The sequence below is a fragment of the Echiichthys vipera genome, assembly GCF_963691815.1.
Source record: "Echiichthys vipera genome assembly, chromosome: 6".
Classification (NCBI taxonomy): Eukaryota; Metazoa; Chordata; class Actinopteri; order Perciformes; family Trachinidae; genus Echiichthys; species Echiichthys vipera.
Genome location: NC_139831.1, coordinates 13321047 through 13338303, shown reverse-complemented (window position 1 = coordinate 13338303; position 17257 = coordinate 13321047). Strand labels below are relative to the sequence as shown.

The 17257-nt window shown below is 39.5% G+C and overlaps 2 protein-coding genes across 2 annotated transcripts; both read right to left on the bottom strand.

Moving 5' to 3' along the window:
- Nucleotides 1–3338: 3338 nt before the first annotated feature.
- Nucleotides 3339–8275, bottom strand: LOC310948036 (transmembrane protein 179). The gene is made up of 4 exons (XM_083915036.1): nucleotides 7871–8275; nucleotides 6218–6355; nucleotides 6012–6090; nucleotides 3339–4989 (listed from the first exon to the last, which is right to left on the bottom strand). The coding sequence occupies exons 1-4, from the start codon at nucleotides 8194–8196 to the stop codon at nucleotides 4792–4794; spliced, it is 741 nt and encodes a 246-aa protein (XP_083771162.1). The 5' UTR covers nucleotides 8197–8275; the 3' UTR covers nucleotides 3339–4791.
- Nucleotides 8276–11356: 3081 nt separating this feature from the next.
- On the bottom strand, nucleotides 11357–17153 carry LOC310947770 (alcohol dehydrogenase class-3-like). Its single transcript, XM_083914703.1, has 10 exons — nucleotides 17107–17153; nucleotides 16947–16993; nucleotides 16608–16709; nucleotides 16114–16264; nucleotides 15940–16027; nucleotides 15629–15848; nucleotides 14577–14837; nucleotides 13187–13319; nucleotides 12409–12547; nucleotides 11357–11906 (listed from the first exon to the last, which is right to left on the bottom strand). The coding sequence occupies exons 2-10, from the start codon at nucleotides 16962–16964 to the stop codon at nucleotides 11834–11836; spliced, it is 1185 nt and encodes a 394-aa protein (XP_083770829.1). The 5' UTR covers nucleotides 16965–16993; nucleotides 17107–17153; the 3' UTR covers nucleotides 11357–11833.
- Between the last annotated feature and the right edge of the window lie 104 nt (nucleotides 17154–17257).

Sequence of the window (17257 nt, the reverse complement as noted above, 5' to 3'; positions counted from 1 at the left end):
GTCCGTTAACGTGAGCGCCATGGTTACCGTGTGAGTTATTAATTTCACTTGTGGCAAAAAAATAAAAAACAAAAACAGGACTCAAAGTAAAGTTATGAGCAGCAGTTTGGATCAAAACATCGGTTCAATATGGTGCCCTGGTTTGTGATTGGCGCTTTACTTCTTCTTCTTTCTAATTTTTGGCAGATTAGACTCGTTTCTGACACCAACTGGTTAGATACGGTACTACACCTGGTGTTGACACGTGATCCAGATGGCTTTAGCAGAGAGGGCTTCAACAGGGGGTCCTCAGAGTTACTGCAGGGGGTCATCTTTCTAACGTTTTTAAATATATATATATATATATGTCAGAATATATACATTAAAGGTTGAATATGGAGAATGAGCAGAACAACAACATCTAGTGTCTCAAGATCGTACTCGCAACAACAAAAATAATTCGAGCACTCAGGTTGCCAGGTTGGTTTAGACTCGGCCCAGTAGCTTACAAGAGACCGGAGTCTGTTTGAGCCCGTTTTAACCCGTCCCCTCCGGCAAATTGCACCATAAAAACAAGTATTAAAGGAGTTTAACTGACATTTACTGTTAGTAAACATGAAAGCTTACCGCTCAAGGAGGAAAATAGCCATTTCGGCGTGCCTTTTTTTTTTTTAAAGATTATTTTTAAAGGTTTTTCAAGCCTTTATTATATAGGACAGACAGGAAATGTGCTGATAGAGGGGGAGACATGCAGACATGACATGCAGCAAAGGGCCGCACCCTTCGCTGCATGTCGGAGTCAAACCCTCGTCCGCTGCCTCAAGGACCTTCAGCCACATTACATGGGGCGACAGCTCTACTGTGCCACCGGCCGCCCTTTCGGCGTGCTTTTTAATGCCGTTGAACTCCTTTATCTCAGTCCATGGAGTGAATGCGTGGCCTATATTGACTCTATTTTTTTGCCCCTCTCAGGTCACTCAGCTGCTGGATTGGCAAACTCCATTTCACCCAGTGCCAGCCTACAGTAGCTGCACCAAACAACAGACAATCCCGGAAACCCGCAATTCTGGCCGCCCTTTGGCTGGTACAATGTAAACAGAACTTGACAGAAAGTCATTGTCAAACCCGTCAAAAAAAATTAAAAATATGAATTCAGACTAAATATATATTTTAATTTTTTTAAATGTATTTATACTTTTATTCTGTACCCCTCAAACGCCTGTGGATGTATTAATGAAGATTCTACATATTCAACCTTTAACATAAATGCAACGTATTTTAAGCAAAGATAAAACTGTGAAAAAATAAATAAATACATTCACACAACCTTGATGATAGGCTTACAGGCTTAGAGGAAAGGTAGCCATGCAGATACAATTGAGCTGAAGGATTCAATGTGTCTTCCAAATGTATGTTTAACGTTAACAAATGATGTTTAAATATATGAATAGGTTAATAATGATCACTGTAATATCTTAGTATTTTATGCACCATATAAAGATGTGTATACAGGCTTTAGGCCGCCCTAGATTTTTAGGACACATTAATATGCAACTCAGCGTAATAATATAATTGTAGTAGGGGGTCCTTCTCTTTCAGCTAAGGGGTCCTTGGCCTAAAACACGTTGAAGACCCCTGTTTTAGCCTTTTTTACCTTTTTTTTTGCTATCCATTGTAGGACATGGTGCATAGACTTAGTAAATCTAATTTACAGGCCCAGAAGGGGACAATGTCACGGTAGGTTTAGCTTCAATATAACATATGAAAATGTAGCCCAGAGAAAAAGGATAATATAGGATCCAAGTACTTCGTTATAAATAAATTCAAACTTCACTGTTTCGTGTCGTGTCTCACATGATATTGAATGTATGATCAATGCTGACTGCTGTTCCTGTAACTTGTTGGTTATATTAAATATTTCTTATGTCTTTTACTGAGAAATGTCAGACAACTATAATTCTCCTCAGGTGCAGTGCAATATTTGTCTCCAATGGGCACATCATGTATCATATATATATATATATATATATATATACTACCTGACAGAATGAGCTACTTTATTTCTACCACATTTATAGAAGGGTTTCAAAAAGATAATCTGCATCTGTGACCAACATTTCACAGCAGGAATATGGCAATAACTGTCAAAGTAAACACTTTTAAAGTGTAACGATCTAAGTAGCTCACAGCTGCTGCTGACACTTACGTTAGCGAGCAGATTTTTATATGAGATCAGTAATTCTACTCCACGCAAAGTGCTGCCTTAAAGCTCAGTGCACTGCTTCCGCTGGAAACATTAATGTGTGGTAATGTCCTATTAATGACATGTTATTATCTATTCATAATTGTTTATATCTCAGTAATATCCTATTTTTAAAGGCAATGGAAATAAAGTGTCAAAGCTTGCCTCTAATTCAATTACATTCTCAACTCATAAGTCAGTATTGATGTACACAGATGTAATTTTTTTCAGTATGCACGAGTTGAGACAACATTCTTTCATAATGGGACGCTTTTTATTCCACAAACAAGACAAATGCAAAAAAAGACAGGAATGTGAATGAGCACAAACAGGTATAAGAGGTTAAAGGAAGACCGTTACCAATTAAAATACACAAAACAGCTCATATATTACAATTCATTTCATGTGACATTACTGTCTCATCTCTCTCTACTTCAGATTTCTGGCTCCGCTGTCTGTGTGTCATTATAGCCGCTTGGGTCGATGATAACAGGAGAGAAGTTTAGAAAACGACCTTGAATCATTTGTTTTATAAACTCAGAAAGGTTAGTAACTTCTTTCCTCTTCACTGACCCTTCTGGGCTCCGCAGACATCTCTCAATATGAAAACTGTCACATAATTTCTAGTCTCATTCGAGAAGATTTGACTGCTTCATTAACGCCCTGAGAGCGGCTGCATCCAGACAAACAGCATCATGGCAAACATCGTCACAAGAAGAGAGAAGGCCAGCGGGATTTTTCCGTTACACAACAGAACATTCGGGTCATGCTCACACAGTGAGCCTGGTACTCTGTGGCTCAGTCACACTCTCACCACATGCTTCACAATAAAAGCGCCTCAGTGCTACATCTGAATATTACACTCAGAACTGTCAACAACATGTATTCTCCCTGATGAGGACACAACTGTGCAAAAATGTCAGACTCCAGCAGAAATGTAAACAACCATGCATATTAAATATATTCGAAACAGACTGTAGGAGAAACACAATTTGGTTGCGTGTTGCGACATCAGTAACGTGAATAAATAGAAAGCATTAATTCACAAAGTCACAGTGACGAGGATACTTATCTTCTAAACAACACTGAGGTTATTAGATCACTGAATTTATCTGCTTCAACTTTCCTGATGAGTGTCTTCTTTAATTCTGTTAAATCCCTTTTGTCTCTATAAAGAGCTGAGGTCAGTACCCGTTAGTGGCTCTCTTGTATCGAGCTTAAAATAAATCCCTTCACAGCAGCTCATTTAACAACACTACGACCATTTCCAGAATGATTTAAGACTCGTTTAACCGTATAGATTAAAACATATTCAGTCTGCTGCATGATTTAAAAAAGAAAAGTTTTCTCAGTTTAAACTCTTTCCTAATCCGTCCATACAGACTGATATTTTTCTCATGTCATAAAAAACAAAAAATGAATGCGTCGTTCAAGTAATGTCGGCAGGATGGGAAGAACGGGAAAAGCTCCCGTTATTTAAGAGTTCACACATTATTCACACATTATATATGAGATAAAATGCCTGAATAAGCTTCTTTTGTAGTGTTTTTTCTGAGCAGTTTGTTAAAAAGTGAAACAAGATATAAAAACAACTTTTAAATCTGCTGAATTGATTGAATTAGTCAGCGACGGTGGCTTTGTATCCATTTTGCCAACATTTTGTTGACACTAATTATTTTTGCTAAATGAGAAAGAACGTCAGCGACAGAATTTCCCGATATCTCAAACTCAGTATAACAACCCAGAGGCTGACGTGGAGGTTTTTCCCCCATTTGGTAGCTTATTAGAATTTAATATTTTCCAGCTATCTAGACTGGTAATTAGGTTAAAAATGGTTTATATCGTGCAGCAAACTGAATATTTAAAGCTTTTGGATCAACTGGTATTGATCATTCAGAAATATAGATGCTTACAAGAGCTTTTTGTCATTGCATTTACGCTTCAAAAATCCTCAAAGTGTTGTTCATTTGAAATTATCTTGCTGAACAAAACATAAGTACATGAATTTTTGTTTGCCACAGAGCTGATTTTCTGCAAGAATCCAAAATCCAATAGAAAATCATGTTGCCTTCTTGTCGAGGGAACCAGGGTGATGCTGACGTCCAAGTTGGCCAACAAAAATACATCATGCCTTCAGCACTCTATACAACAGGATGTATTCAGGATGAGGATGCGGGCCCTGCTCAACCCTCATATCATTACATAATACAGCCTAATACACTCTGTGGAGGACAAACTATATAATGGAGACACTGTTTCAAACCTGAAACAAATCTTTGGCATTTCTATACTGACATTTTTTCTTAGTTATCAACTGCCACATACAGCCATAGCATTTATCAGTCAGGCTCTTATTATATAAGAAGGTTAATTATGTATGCTGTGAAAATAATGACAGAGATTGAATAATATGTCCTAAACCACGCTGTCATACCCATATTCTACATGCCGTGGTGAGAACTATCCAGTGGACATTATTGATAGTTATGAGGAAAAAACATGAGGTTTAAAACTAAATTTAGTCTGCACAGTTAAATGTATCCTCTTGCATCACTACCTCGTACTCTCAGTTAGACAAAGATGGTTGGTGTTGCAGGAGGATGTGGAGGTGTGGGGGAGCAGCTGTCAGACGGACTGTGTCCCAGCAGCAGCTCCTTCTCTCGGGGACGACACGGCCCGCTGATGTGCTGGCTGTGAGAGTGGTAGAGCCGCAGGAAAGCCAGGATGGACTGAGCCAGCCACAGAGCCGTCACTCCCCACAGAGACGCCTGAGGACACAAGGTGTCATCAATTAAAGCAATTCTTACCTTTCTGGCATTTTTACACTTTTCTTTTGTAATCTTAAAATGCGCCTAATAAGTGTATGGCGTGGTGTTTGAACTCAAAAATATTTAATTCTCATATATTTCTGCTAAAAGTCTGACCAATCATTTTTTTCGGTCAGAATAAAATAACTTGCAGAGCTTCCTGCCTGTCATCCATCGCTCTGCTTCCTTTGCACTGCTCATGCTGCATTAAAGTGCCATGGGAAGTCCGAAGTATTGGCCCTCCAACTAGGCAAAGTGCACTTGAATGCCTGTCAAAGTGGAACCTCCCACTACAGAATTTGGGGTAGTTTCGATCCACCCTGAATTCGTTAGGAGGTTCCACTTAGTTGGAGGTCCAAAACTTCGGACTTCCCACGAAACCTGAACACAGCATTTCTCTCTCACTGCAGGGGTCGGGGAGGAGGGAGCGTCAGAGGTCAGGAGGGTGGGACTTTGGAAGGATATTGAGTTGGTGGCGGTGCATGCTGGTGTGTTTATATGTGGAGGCTACCAATAACTTTTCCCCCAGTTTGTGAAAAACTAAAGAGCTAATCAGACCTTTGTAAAAGGGATGAGGAGGGATGTTATCTTTCTTTGCAACAGGCAGAAAAGAAATCTACATCCATTAAAATAAAAATAAAAAAATACAAAAAGTCTTTTATTTTGGTATGTCTTTGATCGCTGTGAAAAACCTTAAGTTAATTTTCCTGGCTGCCTCTACAACAGTTTCTGCATTGACTGAAAATGACTTTGGGAGCAAAAAATGAATTTTAGTAGCCATATTATCAACTTTATAACTCAATATTGATGTACTCTATATGAATGTGCTTTTTAGTATTGATAAGTTAAAACAACAGCATTCCATAACAAACAACAAACAAGAAGAATACAAAAAATCTGTTGTAAACAATGTGTGTGTGTGTGTGTGTGTGTGTGTGTGTGTGTGTGTGTGTTTATTTGCGTGTACTTGTGAGCGCTCCTACCTGTGCCAAGTTGAGCTGTGTGTAGAAAGAGGAGGTGTCCACATCCAGGTAAAGTGGAACAGACTGGGACTCTGCACAGCTGAACACAAACATGAAGGGGTGAGAATGATCAGGAGCCTCCTCTAGTTCGAACTTTTGACTGAAAGATCGTCGTTTAAAACCAAACATCAACACGCAGGATGTCCCGCTATCAGACAGCAACGTACCTGTACGGCCGTGTGTTGTGATTAGTCACGGTGTCACACCAGGAGACGAGCCCCAGAGACAAGATGACGCTGGCCCCTCCGGACAGGAATAGCACACACACACTCAGCAGCACCGTCAGGAAGGACGAAAACAGGGTGCTGAGCAGAGACACACACGCAGACAGCCATCAGACAAATGGGGATATGAATGTAGATAAAAGGCTGCGTGTTGGGTATGTGAGTAAACACCAGTTGAAATGATTAGTCAGTTAATGGTATCTATTTTTTATAATTAATGGTTCATTTGTGAGAGGTTCTGCTTCTCAAATATGATGATTTGCAGCTTTTCTTTGACATATCTGACAGTTAAGTGAATGCCGTTTGGTTTTTGGACTGTTGCTCAGACAAAACAAAGCAATAAAACAGCATCTTGGGCTCTAACATGGACTTTACTACCTTTTTTTATTTATTTCATAGACAAAACGATTAATCATCGGAGCTTGAATACCAACCTATATCTGACTTAAACCGAAGAAATGCCTATAATTTGTATTTTCAGCTTCTTTGTTTGTATTTTTGTATTGTATTTTTTTAATTCGTCTAAATTCAAGCATTTCTATAAACAATAAACATTATGCATGTATGTACATTCATCAGGACCGAAATATATTAGGACATAGCAAAGTACTTGCATACAAGTGTTGCTATTACAGCAAAGAAAAAAAAGTTAGTTCTAGTCTTTAAAATATATTTTAAATAGTACTTTATACCTCTAATTTACAACTACCACTACTACAGCAGCTGCTCTGGGTCTACTACTATATTATAACCAGTGGTGGAAGAAGTACTGGGATATTTTAAAAGTAGAAATACTACAGTGTAAAATACTCTGTTACAAGTAAAAGATCTTCTTACGGTAAAAGTATTTCAGCACATGCATTATTTAACTGGATTATAATTATTGATATATTAATGTGTAGCTGCATCACTTTAATGTTGCAGCTGGTGGAGATAACTTCAATGACTTTACTGCTGGGTAACATGAGCTTTTCTATAACTTTGAACAGGGGTCTTCAACGTTTTTTAGGCCAAGGACCCTCAGCTGAAACCCCTACAAATATATTATATAACTGAGTTGCATATTAAATTGGGCCTAACATATAGGGCAGCCTAAAGCGTTTACACACAGCTTTTTATGGTGCATACAATACTAAGTTACTGGAATGATCATTAATAACATATTCATACAGCTGGGCATCATATGTTAATGTTAAACATACATTTGGAAGACACATTGAATCCTTAAGCTCAATTGTATCTGTGCAAGCCTTTCCTATAAGCCTGTAAGACTATCATAAAGGTTGTGTAATTGTATTAACTTATTTATTTACAAATTTTTATTTTCTAACAACACGTTGCATTCATGTTAATGTATATTTTCAGACATTGAAGAGAGAGAAGGTTGGAAAGATTATGACAAAACTATTTTAGTGGACCCCCCAGTAGTAACTCTGTTGCATTAAAATAAACGTAGCGGAGTGTAAAGTAAACGTACAACACTCAAAATGTAGTAGAGTAAGTTATAACTATAAAGCAAATAAAGCACATTAATGAGGCAGAGCCACAGCAGAGGGGCGTGCAGGCGGATGTAGGTCAGGTTTCTGTGTCACTCACTCATCATGTCGTCCGTGCAGATAGAAGAGGCTCCTCCAGCCCTGCGCTGCCCCGTACAGCACCGTGAAGATACCGACAAACGTGGCGAACTGGCAGGCAGCCGGTGGACCCCACTGCTGCACCACCAGGTGGGAGGCGTCCCCCGGCTCCCCCGTCGGCAGCTCTCCCCGGTCCTCCGTCCTCCAGTAGCCGATGGAGAAGACGGCGCAGCGGCCTTTGAAGGCGGATCCGTTGAGAGCCATGGGCACGACCACCAGCAAGCCCGCCACCACCGACAGGCCGTGAGCCGCGCAGTGGGCCAGCAGCAGCCGCCGGTCCAGCTCCATGTTACAAGTAAAAACAAAAACGACACGGTGAAAGATGTACGTTATAAACAACAATGCGTCCCCGTGGGTGTTTCCCGGTGTAACGGTTCACGCTGCGGTGGTATTTAAAGTGACCAGGGCGGGGCAGCCGTTACACAACAGAGGCAGGAGGCGGAGACAGAGGCTCACTCCGCCGGAAGAACACGCGACGGCCGATCACCAGGACCAACCTTTACTGATAAGTGTGTTTCAGATGACTTTCTAGGACAGGGAGCCGGTGTTTGTACTTGGGGGTGCAGGAGATACAGAAATATACATAAATATACACATAGACTGCACAAAATGTAAAGTTTAACACAAGAAATGAGTGTACTACTGGTGTATTACTGCATAAAAAGCTCTCCTTGTAGAACTCATATCTACATTAGCATAGGCCAGCCTGTGCTACTTCTTTATTTTATTTTATTTTATTTAGGATCCCCATTTTAGTTACCGTAGTAACAGCTATTCTTCCTGTGGTCCAGACAAAAGATAAAACAAAACAGTCAACATTTCATAAACGCTTCCACATTGTACATACAATAAATAAATACTATAGGCTATAGTAAATAATTCAACAACGTATATACAATAAATAAATACTATAGGCTATAGTAAATTATTCAACATTGTATATACAATAAATAAATACTAAATGCTATAGTAAATAATTCAACATTGTATATACAATGAATACATAAATACTATAGTCTATAGTAAATAATTCAACAATGTATATACAATTAATACATACATACATAAATACTATAGCCTATAGTAAATTATTCCACATTTTACAATAAATAAATAAATAATAAATACTATAGGCTAAAGTAAATAATTCAACATTGTATATGCAATAAATAAATAAATACTATAGCCTATAGTAAATAATTCCACACTTTACATATAATAAGTAAATACATATATTATATAGGCTATAGTAAATAATTCCATATTGGCAATAAAAGATAGTTTATGATTGACATTTCATCACATTCACATTTCATCTTAACAAACGTTTGAAACCAGCAAACAATGGACTGGTACCAGTGTGTACTGGTGTCCATACTTATAAAACAAATAGTCTTGAAAGAAGGAACCCAGGTAAAAAAGAAAAATAAGCAAAACAAACAAGATAAGAATAAAATAAGCTTTAATCGATCTCACAGTGGGGAAATGTACATGTTAAGGCAACTCAAGAGTTTAGAAAGGCAAAGGAAAAATGTGACTCACCAATTTAAAAAAAATAAACCGGGTAGAAATAACCCGGTATAACTTAAAACTACATATGGTCAAGGTTATGATACAGCTTTTGTGTTTTAGCCTTAAGTTTTTCAGAAATCAAATCAAATCAAACTATTTTGCTATTGTTTTGTTTTCTTGTTTTAATTACGGAGCCACGTCTTTTCATTATTGCGTTGAGTGAAACATCGTTACAACAAACGATCTTTGGTAAATTCCTCCAGCAAGTGACGTAGTCGCAGTGATGTGACGTCAGTTTTATCAGCTGGTGCCAAAGGGACTTCAGCTGCAGACACTGATGAAGTGGACGATCATTGATGAAAGGGATGATTAATGGCAGCGGATATTTCAGGCTCCTCTAAAAAAAATAATAATAAATAACCTACACAATGAGACAATAAACAACCCCAAGGACATAAAGATGATTAGGTGTTACAAGAGTAATGTTTCCTGCTGGTTTTACTCCAAATCTGTGAGTCCAGTTTCCTGTAGTCGTATAAGATTCAAGATGCTTTATTCATCCCGAGGGAAATTATTGTGCAACAGTTTCAATACAAAGATGGGAAAGGATAAAGTGCTGGGCTGGAGAAACCAGGACCAGGACTGATCATTCACACTGTGCATTTTAAAGTGTCATCTCATGGTCTTTTTTGGCACTTACACAAATCAAATAAGCCATCGAGACAGTTTTTCTTTCGTGTATGAATTATTAACAGAGAAATCCAGGAGAGCCGCTGACAGTCGGACGTGGCTAACACTGATTAGCTCGGGGCAGTACGGTGAAGACATTACAACGGCTTTTTAACCACTAATACTGCTCAAAACAACACCCAACCTCTGCAGTAGCATGAGAAGAGTCCCTACACATAAAACGAAGCACCAACACCGTAGTTAGCGAACCCAGAGTTTATTAGGAGTGTTTTGAAAGACTTACCTACTGGCCCCTGTACCAGCTCCTCTCATGGTAAAGTCCATTCAAGTCTTTAACCAAAGTCAATCCAAAAGAAAGGAGCCCATTGCTTCTTCATTTTATGTGTAGGGACTCTTATCATGCTACTGCAGAGGTTTGTTGGTATTTTGAGCAGTATTATTGGTTAAAAAGCTGTTTTCTGTGCTGCCCCGATCTAATCAGTGTTAGCCACGTCTGGCTGTTAGCGACTCTCTCGGATTTCTCCGTTAATAGTTCATACACGAAAAAAAGGGTCTCAATGGTTTATTTGATGTATGTAAGTGCCAAAAAAAGACCATGGGATGATTTAGCGCTGGAATTACACTTTAAGCAAATCTTTTAAATTACCACAGAGGAGTCCTGACCTTTCATATACTAACTATGAACTAGACTGGATGCCGCAGTTTATGAGAGAGGAATGTGGGTGGAGCTGGGCTGAAATTCTTCTCTGTGGCCAGACAAAGGCATCCAGCTGCCTACTGAACCACACTGCTGCTGATAAACCAAAGTCCATCAGTGAAGCTGTGGCAAGGGAGAAAAAACACACACTGTGCACAGAGAGGCTGAAAAACACAGATTGTTTTCATCTGTTTGAAGTCATAAACTAAAGCTAATGCCACAAACAAACTGGAACTAATACATCTGTCATTCAGTAACAAATAAACAATATCTCTGTGTATTTGTATATGTCTTTTTATCATACACAATACAGGGGGTGCATTAAAAGGGGACATGACAAGTGGGTTTGCATGGGTTACAAATCACATGTACAACAGCATTAATTCTGCAGGGATGATTCAAATTAGTGCCAGGATTTAAACCTCTTAGGTCTGAACAGTAACCTCAACCTCAACCAGAGATAAATGCAATAGTTTAAAGCTGCATATGCTCATGCTATGATATGTTTTCTCTCTTTTTTTGCTGTTTAACTTGAGTTTTCCAGTCAGAACAAACGATTTTGCCGACTGTGGCTCTGATGTAAAGCGGGTTGTCCTCCCATCGGGAGATCAATCCGCATGTCAAAGTGTCCCCGGGCGACACACTGAACCCCAAATTGCTCCCTGTGCTGTGCAAAGGGTGTGTGAATGTGGTGTGAACGATTGAATGATGACTGTGAATGTCTGTGTGAATGTGAATTAAGCGGTCAAACAACTACAAGTCCATTAAGCATTTAGATCAAGTAAAAAATACAACCTCTGAATTTAAACTGAACAAAAATACAGAATCATTTACAGATGGAAAAGCAATGTCTTCATAAAGTTAGATGGTATTCATGCACTATAACATGCTATAACACCGCCCTCTGGTGGCTGGCATGCTCCATTACTACAAAGTAAAAGAATACTTGTAAATATAAGAAAAGGCGCGTTAAGATGTTTAAACTGCTGAGTTGTGTGTGAAATATCATTAAAGCAACACTGAATGTCACTTCTTCTTCTTATAGGCAGCCACTGTAGGTGTCGCCTCGTCCGGCCACAGGCTGATTACAGTACGGATGCTAAAAAAAAGAAGAGAAGAACAAAGTGTTAACTGATAACTGAAATCTCACCAGATCCAATTGATGGATTGTTTTGAGTCAGTAACGTTTCTCTGGTTCAAGATTCTCCAATGTGAATATTTGCAGGTTTGAATATAGAAACAAAACGTCACCGTGGAAAATTTTATAGATAGATTAATCAATAATGAAAATAATAGGTAGTTGCAACCGACAGATACAATATATAGAACAATATATACAGTTCATTTATATCATTATATACATCATTCATATTCCTGAAGAATTAGGGGTTTGTAAAATTCTTGATAATTTCCAAATAATTAATCAAATTCCAAGATTTTCCAGTTTGTAATACCACAGTAAATGTCCTTTCTATTGCGGACGTTCGATGATGTGGGGGAGCGCTGTTTAAAAGATTTAAAAAAAGGAGCAAAGAAGGCCGCTGCAGCAGTTTGACAAACCGCTGTCGAAGTCTAGCAGCCACAGATGCATCAGTTCTTACCTTTTCTCACTTTTCATATATTCAAAGGCCATGTTGATTTGGTCCAGCGGGAGGTTGTGGGTGATAAACTCGTCCAGCTTCAGCTTTTGGTTCATGTAGTCGTCCACCAGTTTAGGCACAGCATCCACACTCTTCCACCCTTTAAAGAAGACAACCTCATGAACCACAACGCAGTGGACGCTAATGAGCCGCTAAGAAAGGTGCATTTCCTCATCATCTGTTCGTGTAATCTCACTTTTAGTGACTAATAGGAATTACCTTGGTTTGAATACACTTATGATGTTAGATAATATAAATCCCTCATGTTCAGTGAAGATCAGATATTAGTTTGTGGTGTGTTTATTTTTAGCTGGTGGACCCTCTTTCCCCTCCGCCGTTCTCATTTTCGACTTCATTTAGAATCCAGTTAATGGGTGCAGACTTGTTACTTTAAATCTGAAGTGAACGTATAGTTTCATCATTTATCGACCAAAGTGTGAAACATTCACTGGCTCTTCATTTTGTCTGGTTTATGCAATTGTGAATTCTGTTGATATATAAAACAATTTTAAGATAACATGATGTTTCAGTTCACTTTCTCAAAGTCTTACATCAAATTGGGCCCAGAAATGCTGAATTTACACAGTGTTTTATATTTTATTGTGGATGTTAGATGCACTGAGTTTTACTTTTCACTTGTCACATAATACCATTCTAGTCACTGTAAATGTTGCTGCAGCCTCACGAAAGGCCTGTTTTCCTGTGGACTAACAGGCCTGCTAACTTGTTTTGAGTTCACCTCCAAAATAAGTCCCCTTCAAGGTGCGTCCCATCAGGATCTTTTCAACCAAGACGCTCATTGCTTCTGTCTCCGTCCACCCAACAATGACGCAGGTGCCCCAGGCGTCTGTCGTAGACTCCAGTGCAGAGCTCTAGGACAACACAAACCACCAGCTGTCTTAAAGCTATTCTTACCTTTCTTGCATGTCGCACAGCACTCCCCTCTCTGCCTGACCTCTGATGCTCCCTCCTCCTCTGACACATGCGGTAAGAGAGAAATGCTGCGTTCCAGTGCTGTTCCTTTCAGACCTCCAACTGGGTAAAGTGCACTGTAATACCTGTCAAAGAGGAACCTCCTTCTAGTGAATTTGGGGGAGATCGACCAACTCAAATTCTGTAGTAGGAGGTTCCACTTTGCCTAGTTGGAGGTCCGAAACTTCGGACTTCCCATGGACGAATGACAGGCAGGAAGCTCTGCAAATATTTTTGTTCGGACCGTTTAAAATGATTGGTCAGACTTTTATCAGAAATATATGAGAATAGAATATTTTTGAGTTTTAACACCTGGTGGATTTATTTTACATTTTAGTGCGCCATACGCTTATTAGGAGCTTTACGATAAGATTACAAAAGAAAAGTGTAAAAATGCCACTAAGGTAAGAATTGCTTTAATTAATACTGCTTTTAAATCATTAAATTCAAAGAATGTGATGAAACTAGAATGTGCAAAAAATGACAACTGCACAATCACAAATTGTGCCACATTTTATTTCTGATGATGTGCACACAGACCTGCTCTATGCAACACTGTGCAGACTCCTAGAGGATTCCTTCTCCTTCATAAGGGCGGCTAAATAACGCTCCAAAGTTAGGCTACATTTTGCTGAGGGAAAAACTTGCGTGGCCATTTTCAGGATGTAGTGACTTTAAGTAAATACCCTCTCTGCACTGAAGAAAGCACTATTGTTTTTTTTTCCTGCTGACTCATTACTCACTGACTGTAGAGTGTGTAGAGTTGTACTTAATTGTGTTGACTTTAAATAAAAAGTATATTAATGCAATGTAATGCTTTGGGGTCAATTAATGTAAACATTAATATTTTTAATAATTCACCAGGTGGAGTACCCTGGTAGTGACACTGCAGAGAAAGTGCCCCATGTATAGGGGTTGAGTCCTTGCTGGAGCAGCCCACGACTCCGACCCATGGCCCTTTGCTGCATGTCGTTCCCTCGTTCCCTTTGCAATCTTGATAAAAATAAGTTAGAGTGTTCCTTGTACAATTTAGTGCAATTGTTCTCTCAAAATGGGTATTGGACCTGAAATATCTCGAATCAAATTGATTTGAATAGAATCAGAATCAAATCAGTGGGGAAACGCAGCCCTACTGTTGTCCTGAATCAAACACTCACCATAATAACGGGACTGCCGACACACTCCAGAGCGTAGTCCACCCCTCCGTCCGTCATCTCCACCAGAACCTCCTGGATGGGCTTGCTGTGGTCGTTGGGGTTCACACACTCAGTGGCTCCGAACATCCTGGCTTTCTCAAACTTTGCGGGGTTGATGTCCACGCCGATGATCCTCGTCGCCCCGGCAGCCTGGCAGCCCATGACGGCGGCCAGACCGACAGCTCCGAGCCCAAACACGGCGCACGAGGAATCTTTTTCAACCTGGATGAACACGCTTTAGGAGTAAGTCAACCAAAAGCTGTTTGAGAGACATCGGATTAAATCACTTCATCATGTTTAAAGATAACTCTTGCTCCTGACTGCATTTAATTCACTGTTTGTCAAGGATTTATCAAGCCCCATTAAAAAAAACAGACAACACAGATCAGAAATATAAATTGAACTTCACTTTTCACGCACTTCCCTTTCAATGTTAGCCGGAGTATTTTTAAAGAACAGATTCTTCTCCTTATTCTTTTTTTATTCACACTTTCACTACTATTGAGCAATCCGAAGTCTGCACAATGGCGGTTTGATCATTTTCTAGATATTGCGTTCAAGGGGACACTCTACACATCCTTATCTTTTCTACGGACCTTTCATCTCTTCCACAAAACTGTCTTCCTTTGGTTTCATATCCATTTTATTTTAAAATGCAAAAAACCCCATGGTAAAACAGAAAGGGCAATATACGGTACTCCTCCGTTTTTTCACCATTTAGTACCCTTATGTGGTGCTCCTGTTATCTACCGACATCAAGTGGGGAAAAATAAATAACTAGTCCTGCTACATACTTTTAACCTCATTGTGCAGCAACTTGCGAAAAATACAAATTACAGCTAAGATGTTTTCCATCACATGGTAAATTAATGTTGTAATAATAAGTTCAACTGTTTACAATCGGTTATCATGCAAATAAATCTTTGTAAATGTGCTGTATCTTCTACAGAGTTGGTGAGAATTAAAAAGTTATGATTTGAATGCAAGTATCCGTCAGATCTGCATCATCTCACCTTCGCTGCATTAACAGCGGCACCGTAGCCAGTGGAGACGCCACAGCCCAGTAGACACACTTTGTCCAGCGGTGCATCACTTCTTATCTTAGCAAGTGACTTATCGGGAACCACAGTGTACTGGGAGAAAGAACTGACGCCGAGGAACTGGTACACCTGCTGCCCCTTGCAGGAAATCCTGCTTGTGCCATCAGCCAATACACCCACTTGTGTATTTGCCCTAAAAGCCACAAAATAGTTAAAACAATAAGTAGTTAAAAACCATGACAGCAACAGTGATGTATCTGTGTAATTGTAGTATTAATAATCACCAGTTCTTCCTGCAATGATTTGTTTTAGGACTCTGACATCGGTCACATTCCCCACACTGTGGCAGAAAAAGAGGAATAACTTTGTCGCCTGGAAAAACAACAAAAAGAATTTAGACACAGTCACATGTCATGTCACAACAGCTTGTTTTTTTGTGTGCGAGCTGTACAGTTCACCCGGTGAGAATCCGGTGACCTCAGGACCAACGCTCTCCACTATCCCCGCTGCTTCATGGCCGAGAACTAACGGGAATGGTCTGAACTTCATCCCTTTTCCAGCCTGATGCAGGTATTCCCAATCCGTGCGGCACACGCCTGTGGCAACAATCTGCATAAACAGGTAGGGAGCGGATTCAAATGACGTGGTGGATGTGTTTGTTGTGCAATATGTTGTTCATGCCACCACAAACAAACGGAAACAGAGGAAGTCAAACTGCTTTAAGTTTTTTCCGGTAATAGTCGCCTCTATGAACCAACCAAGCAGAAACTAGAAGTAAGCCTTATCTCGGTTCATTTATGAGAAATTATTAGTTAGTTAATTTTATTCTGATTTAATTTTGTTGCTGAAAAACATCACCAATTAACACTGGGAGGTTTGATGTGTAACTGCACGTATTTACAAGTTGGAGATCATAATCTTGCATCACAGACAGCTTGTGAGAGAAGCTGACCTTGATGCGGACTTCATGGATTTTAGGTGGGGCCACCTCCACATCTTCAATGGTGAGAGGTTTCCCAGGCTCCCTTGCAACAGCTGCTTTGCATTTGATCACCTGTGGGAGACAAATACATGTGTTCATTGTTTGGTTGTGTGTCGCACTGAAAAAAAAAGGCTTTTAACAGGGCGTGGTCGCTGCTTTTACTCACGTATCCCAAAATTGAATAAGCACAAAATAAGTTTAACACACTAAAATAGTTGTCAGAACAGACAGACTGGTCAACAATAAGCCCAGTTTATATTTGAAAATAAAACAAACCGTGAATATGTCTTAGGTTAAGTTTTTTCTTACCTGAGCTGCTGTTGACATTGTTGTGTGATGCCAATTAAGTTAATTTCCTGCATTTCAGTAAAAAAAAACATATTGTTGGAATATTCACAGATTTCATGTCACACAGAAATAACTGTGTGTCATATTATATCACTACTGAAGTCTGTAAAGTTACACTGACCGGGTCTCTTTAACTTTGTCTTGATGCTTCAGTCAACTCCACCAACAGACCGTCTGCAGCGGTTAGATGTGTGTCATGGTTAGAGCGGTGGCTTTACGACACTTCCCGACACTGGTGAGTGCTTTGCGGCAGCGCTTGGTTCACACGTGTT

Bases quoted from the DNA above. Each gene is read 5' to 3' on its own strand.
- LOC310947770 (XM_083914703.1), bottom strand. The intron at 15,849-15,939 runs GTGATTATTAAT...TGTGGCTTTTAG, and splicing joins AATCATTGCAGGAAGAACTG to GGCAAATACACAAGTGGGTG. The intron at 14,838-15,628 runs GTGAGATGATGC...GTGTTCATCCAG, and splicing joins CCGCTGTTAATGCAGCGAAG to GTTGAAAAAGATTCCTCGTG.
- LOC310948036 (XM_083915036.1), bottom strand. From the start codon at position 8,196: ATGGAGCTGGACCGGCGGCTGCTGCTGGCCCACTGCGCGGCTCACGGC. The intron at 6,091-6,217 runs GTACGTTGCTGT...GTTTGTGTTCAG, and splicing joins CACAACACACGGCCGTACAG to CTGTGCAGAGTCCCAGTCTG. The intron at 4,990-6,011 runs GTAGGAGCGCTC...TTGTGTCCTCAG, and splicing joins CACAGCTCAACTTGGCACAG to GCGTCTCTGTGGGGAGTGAC.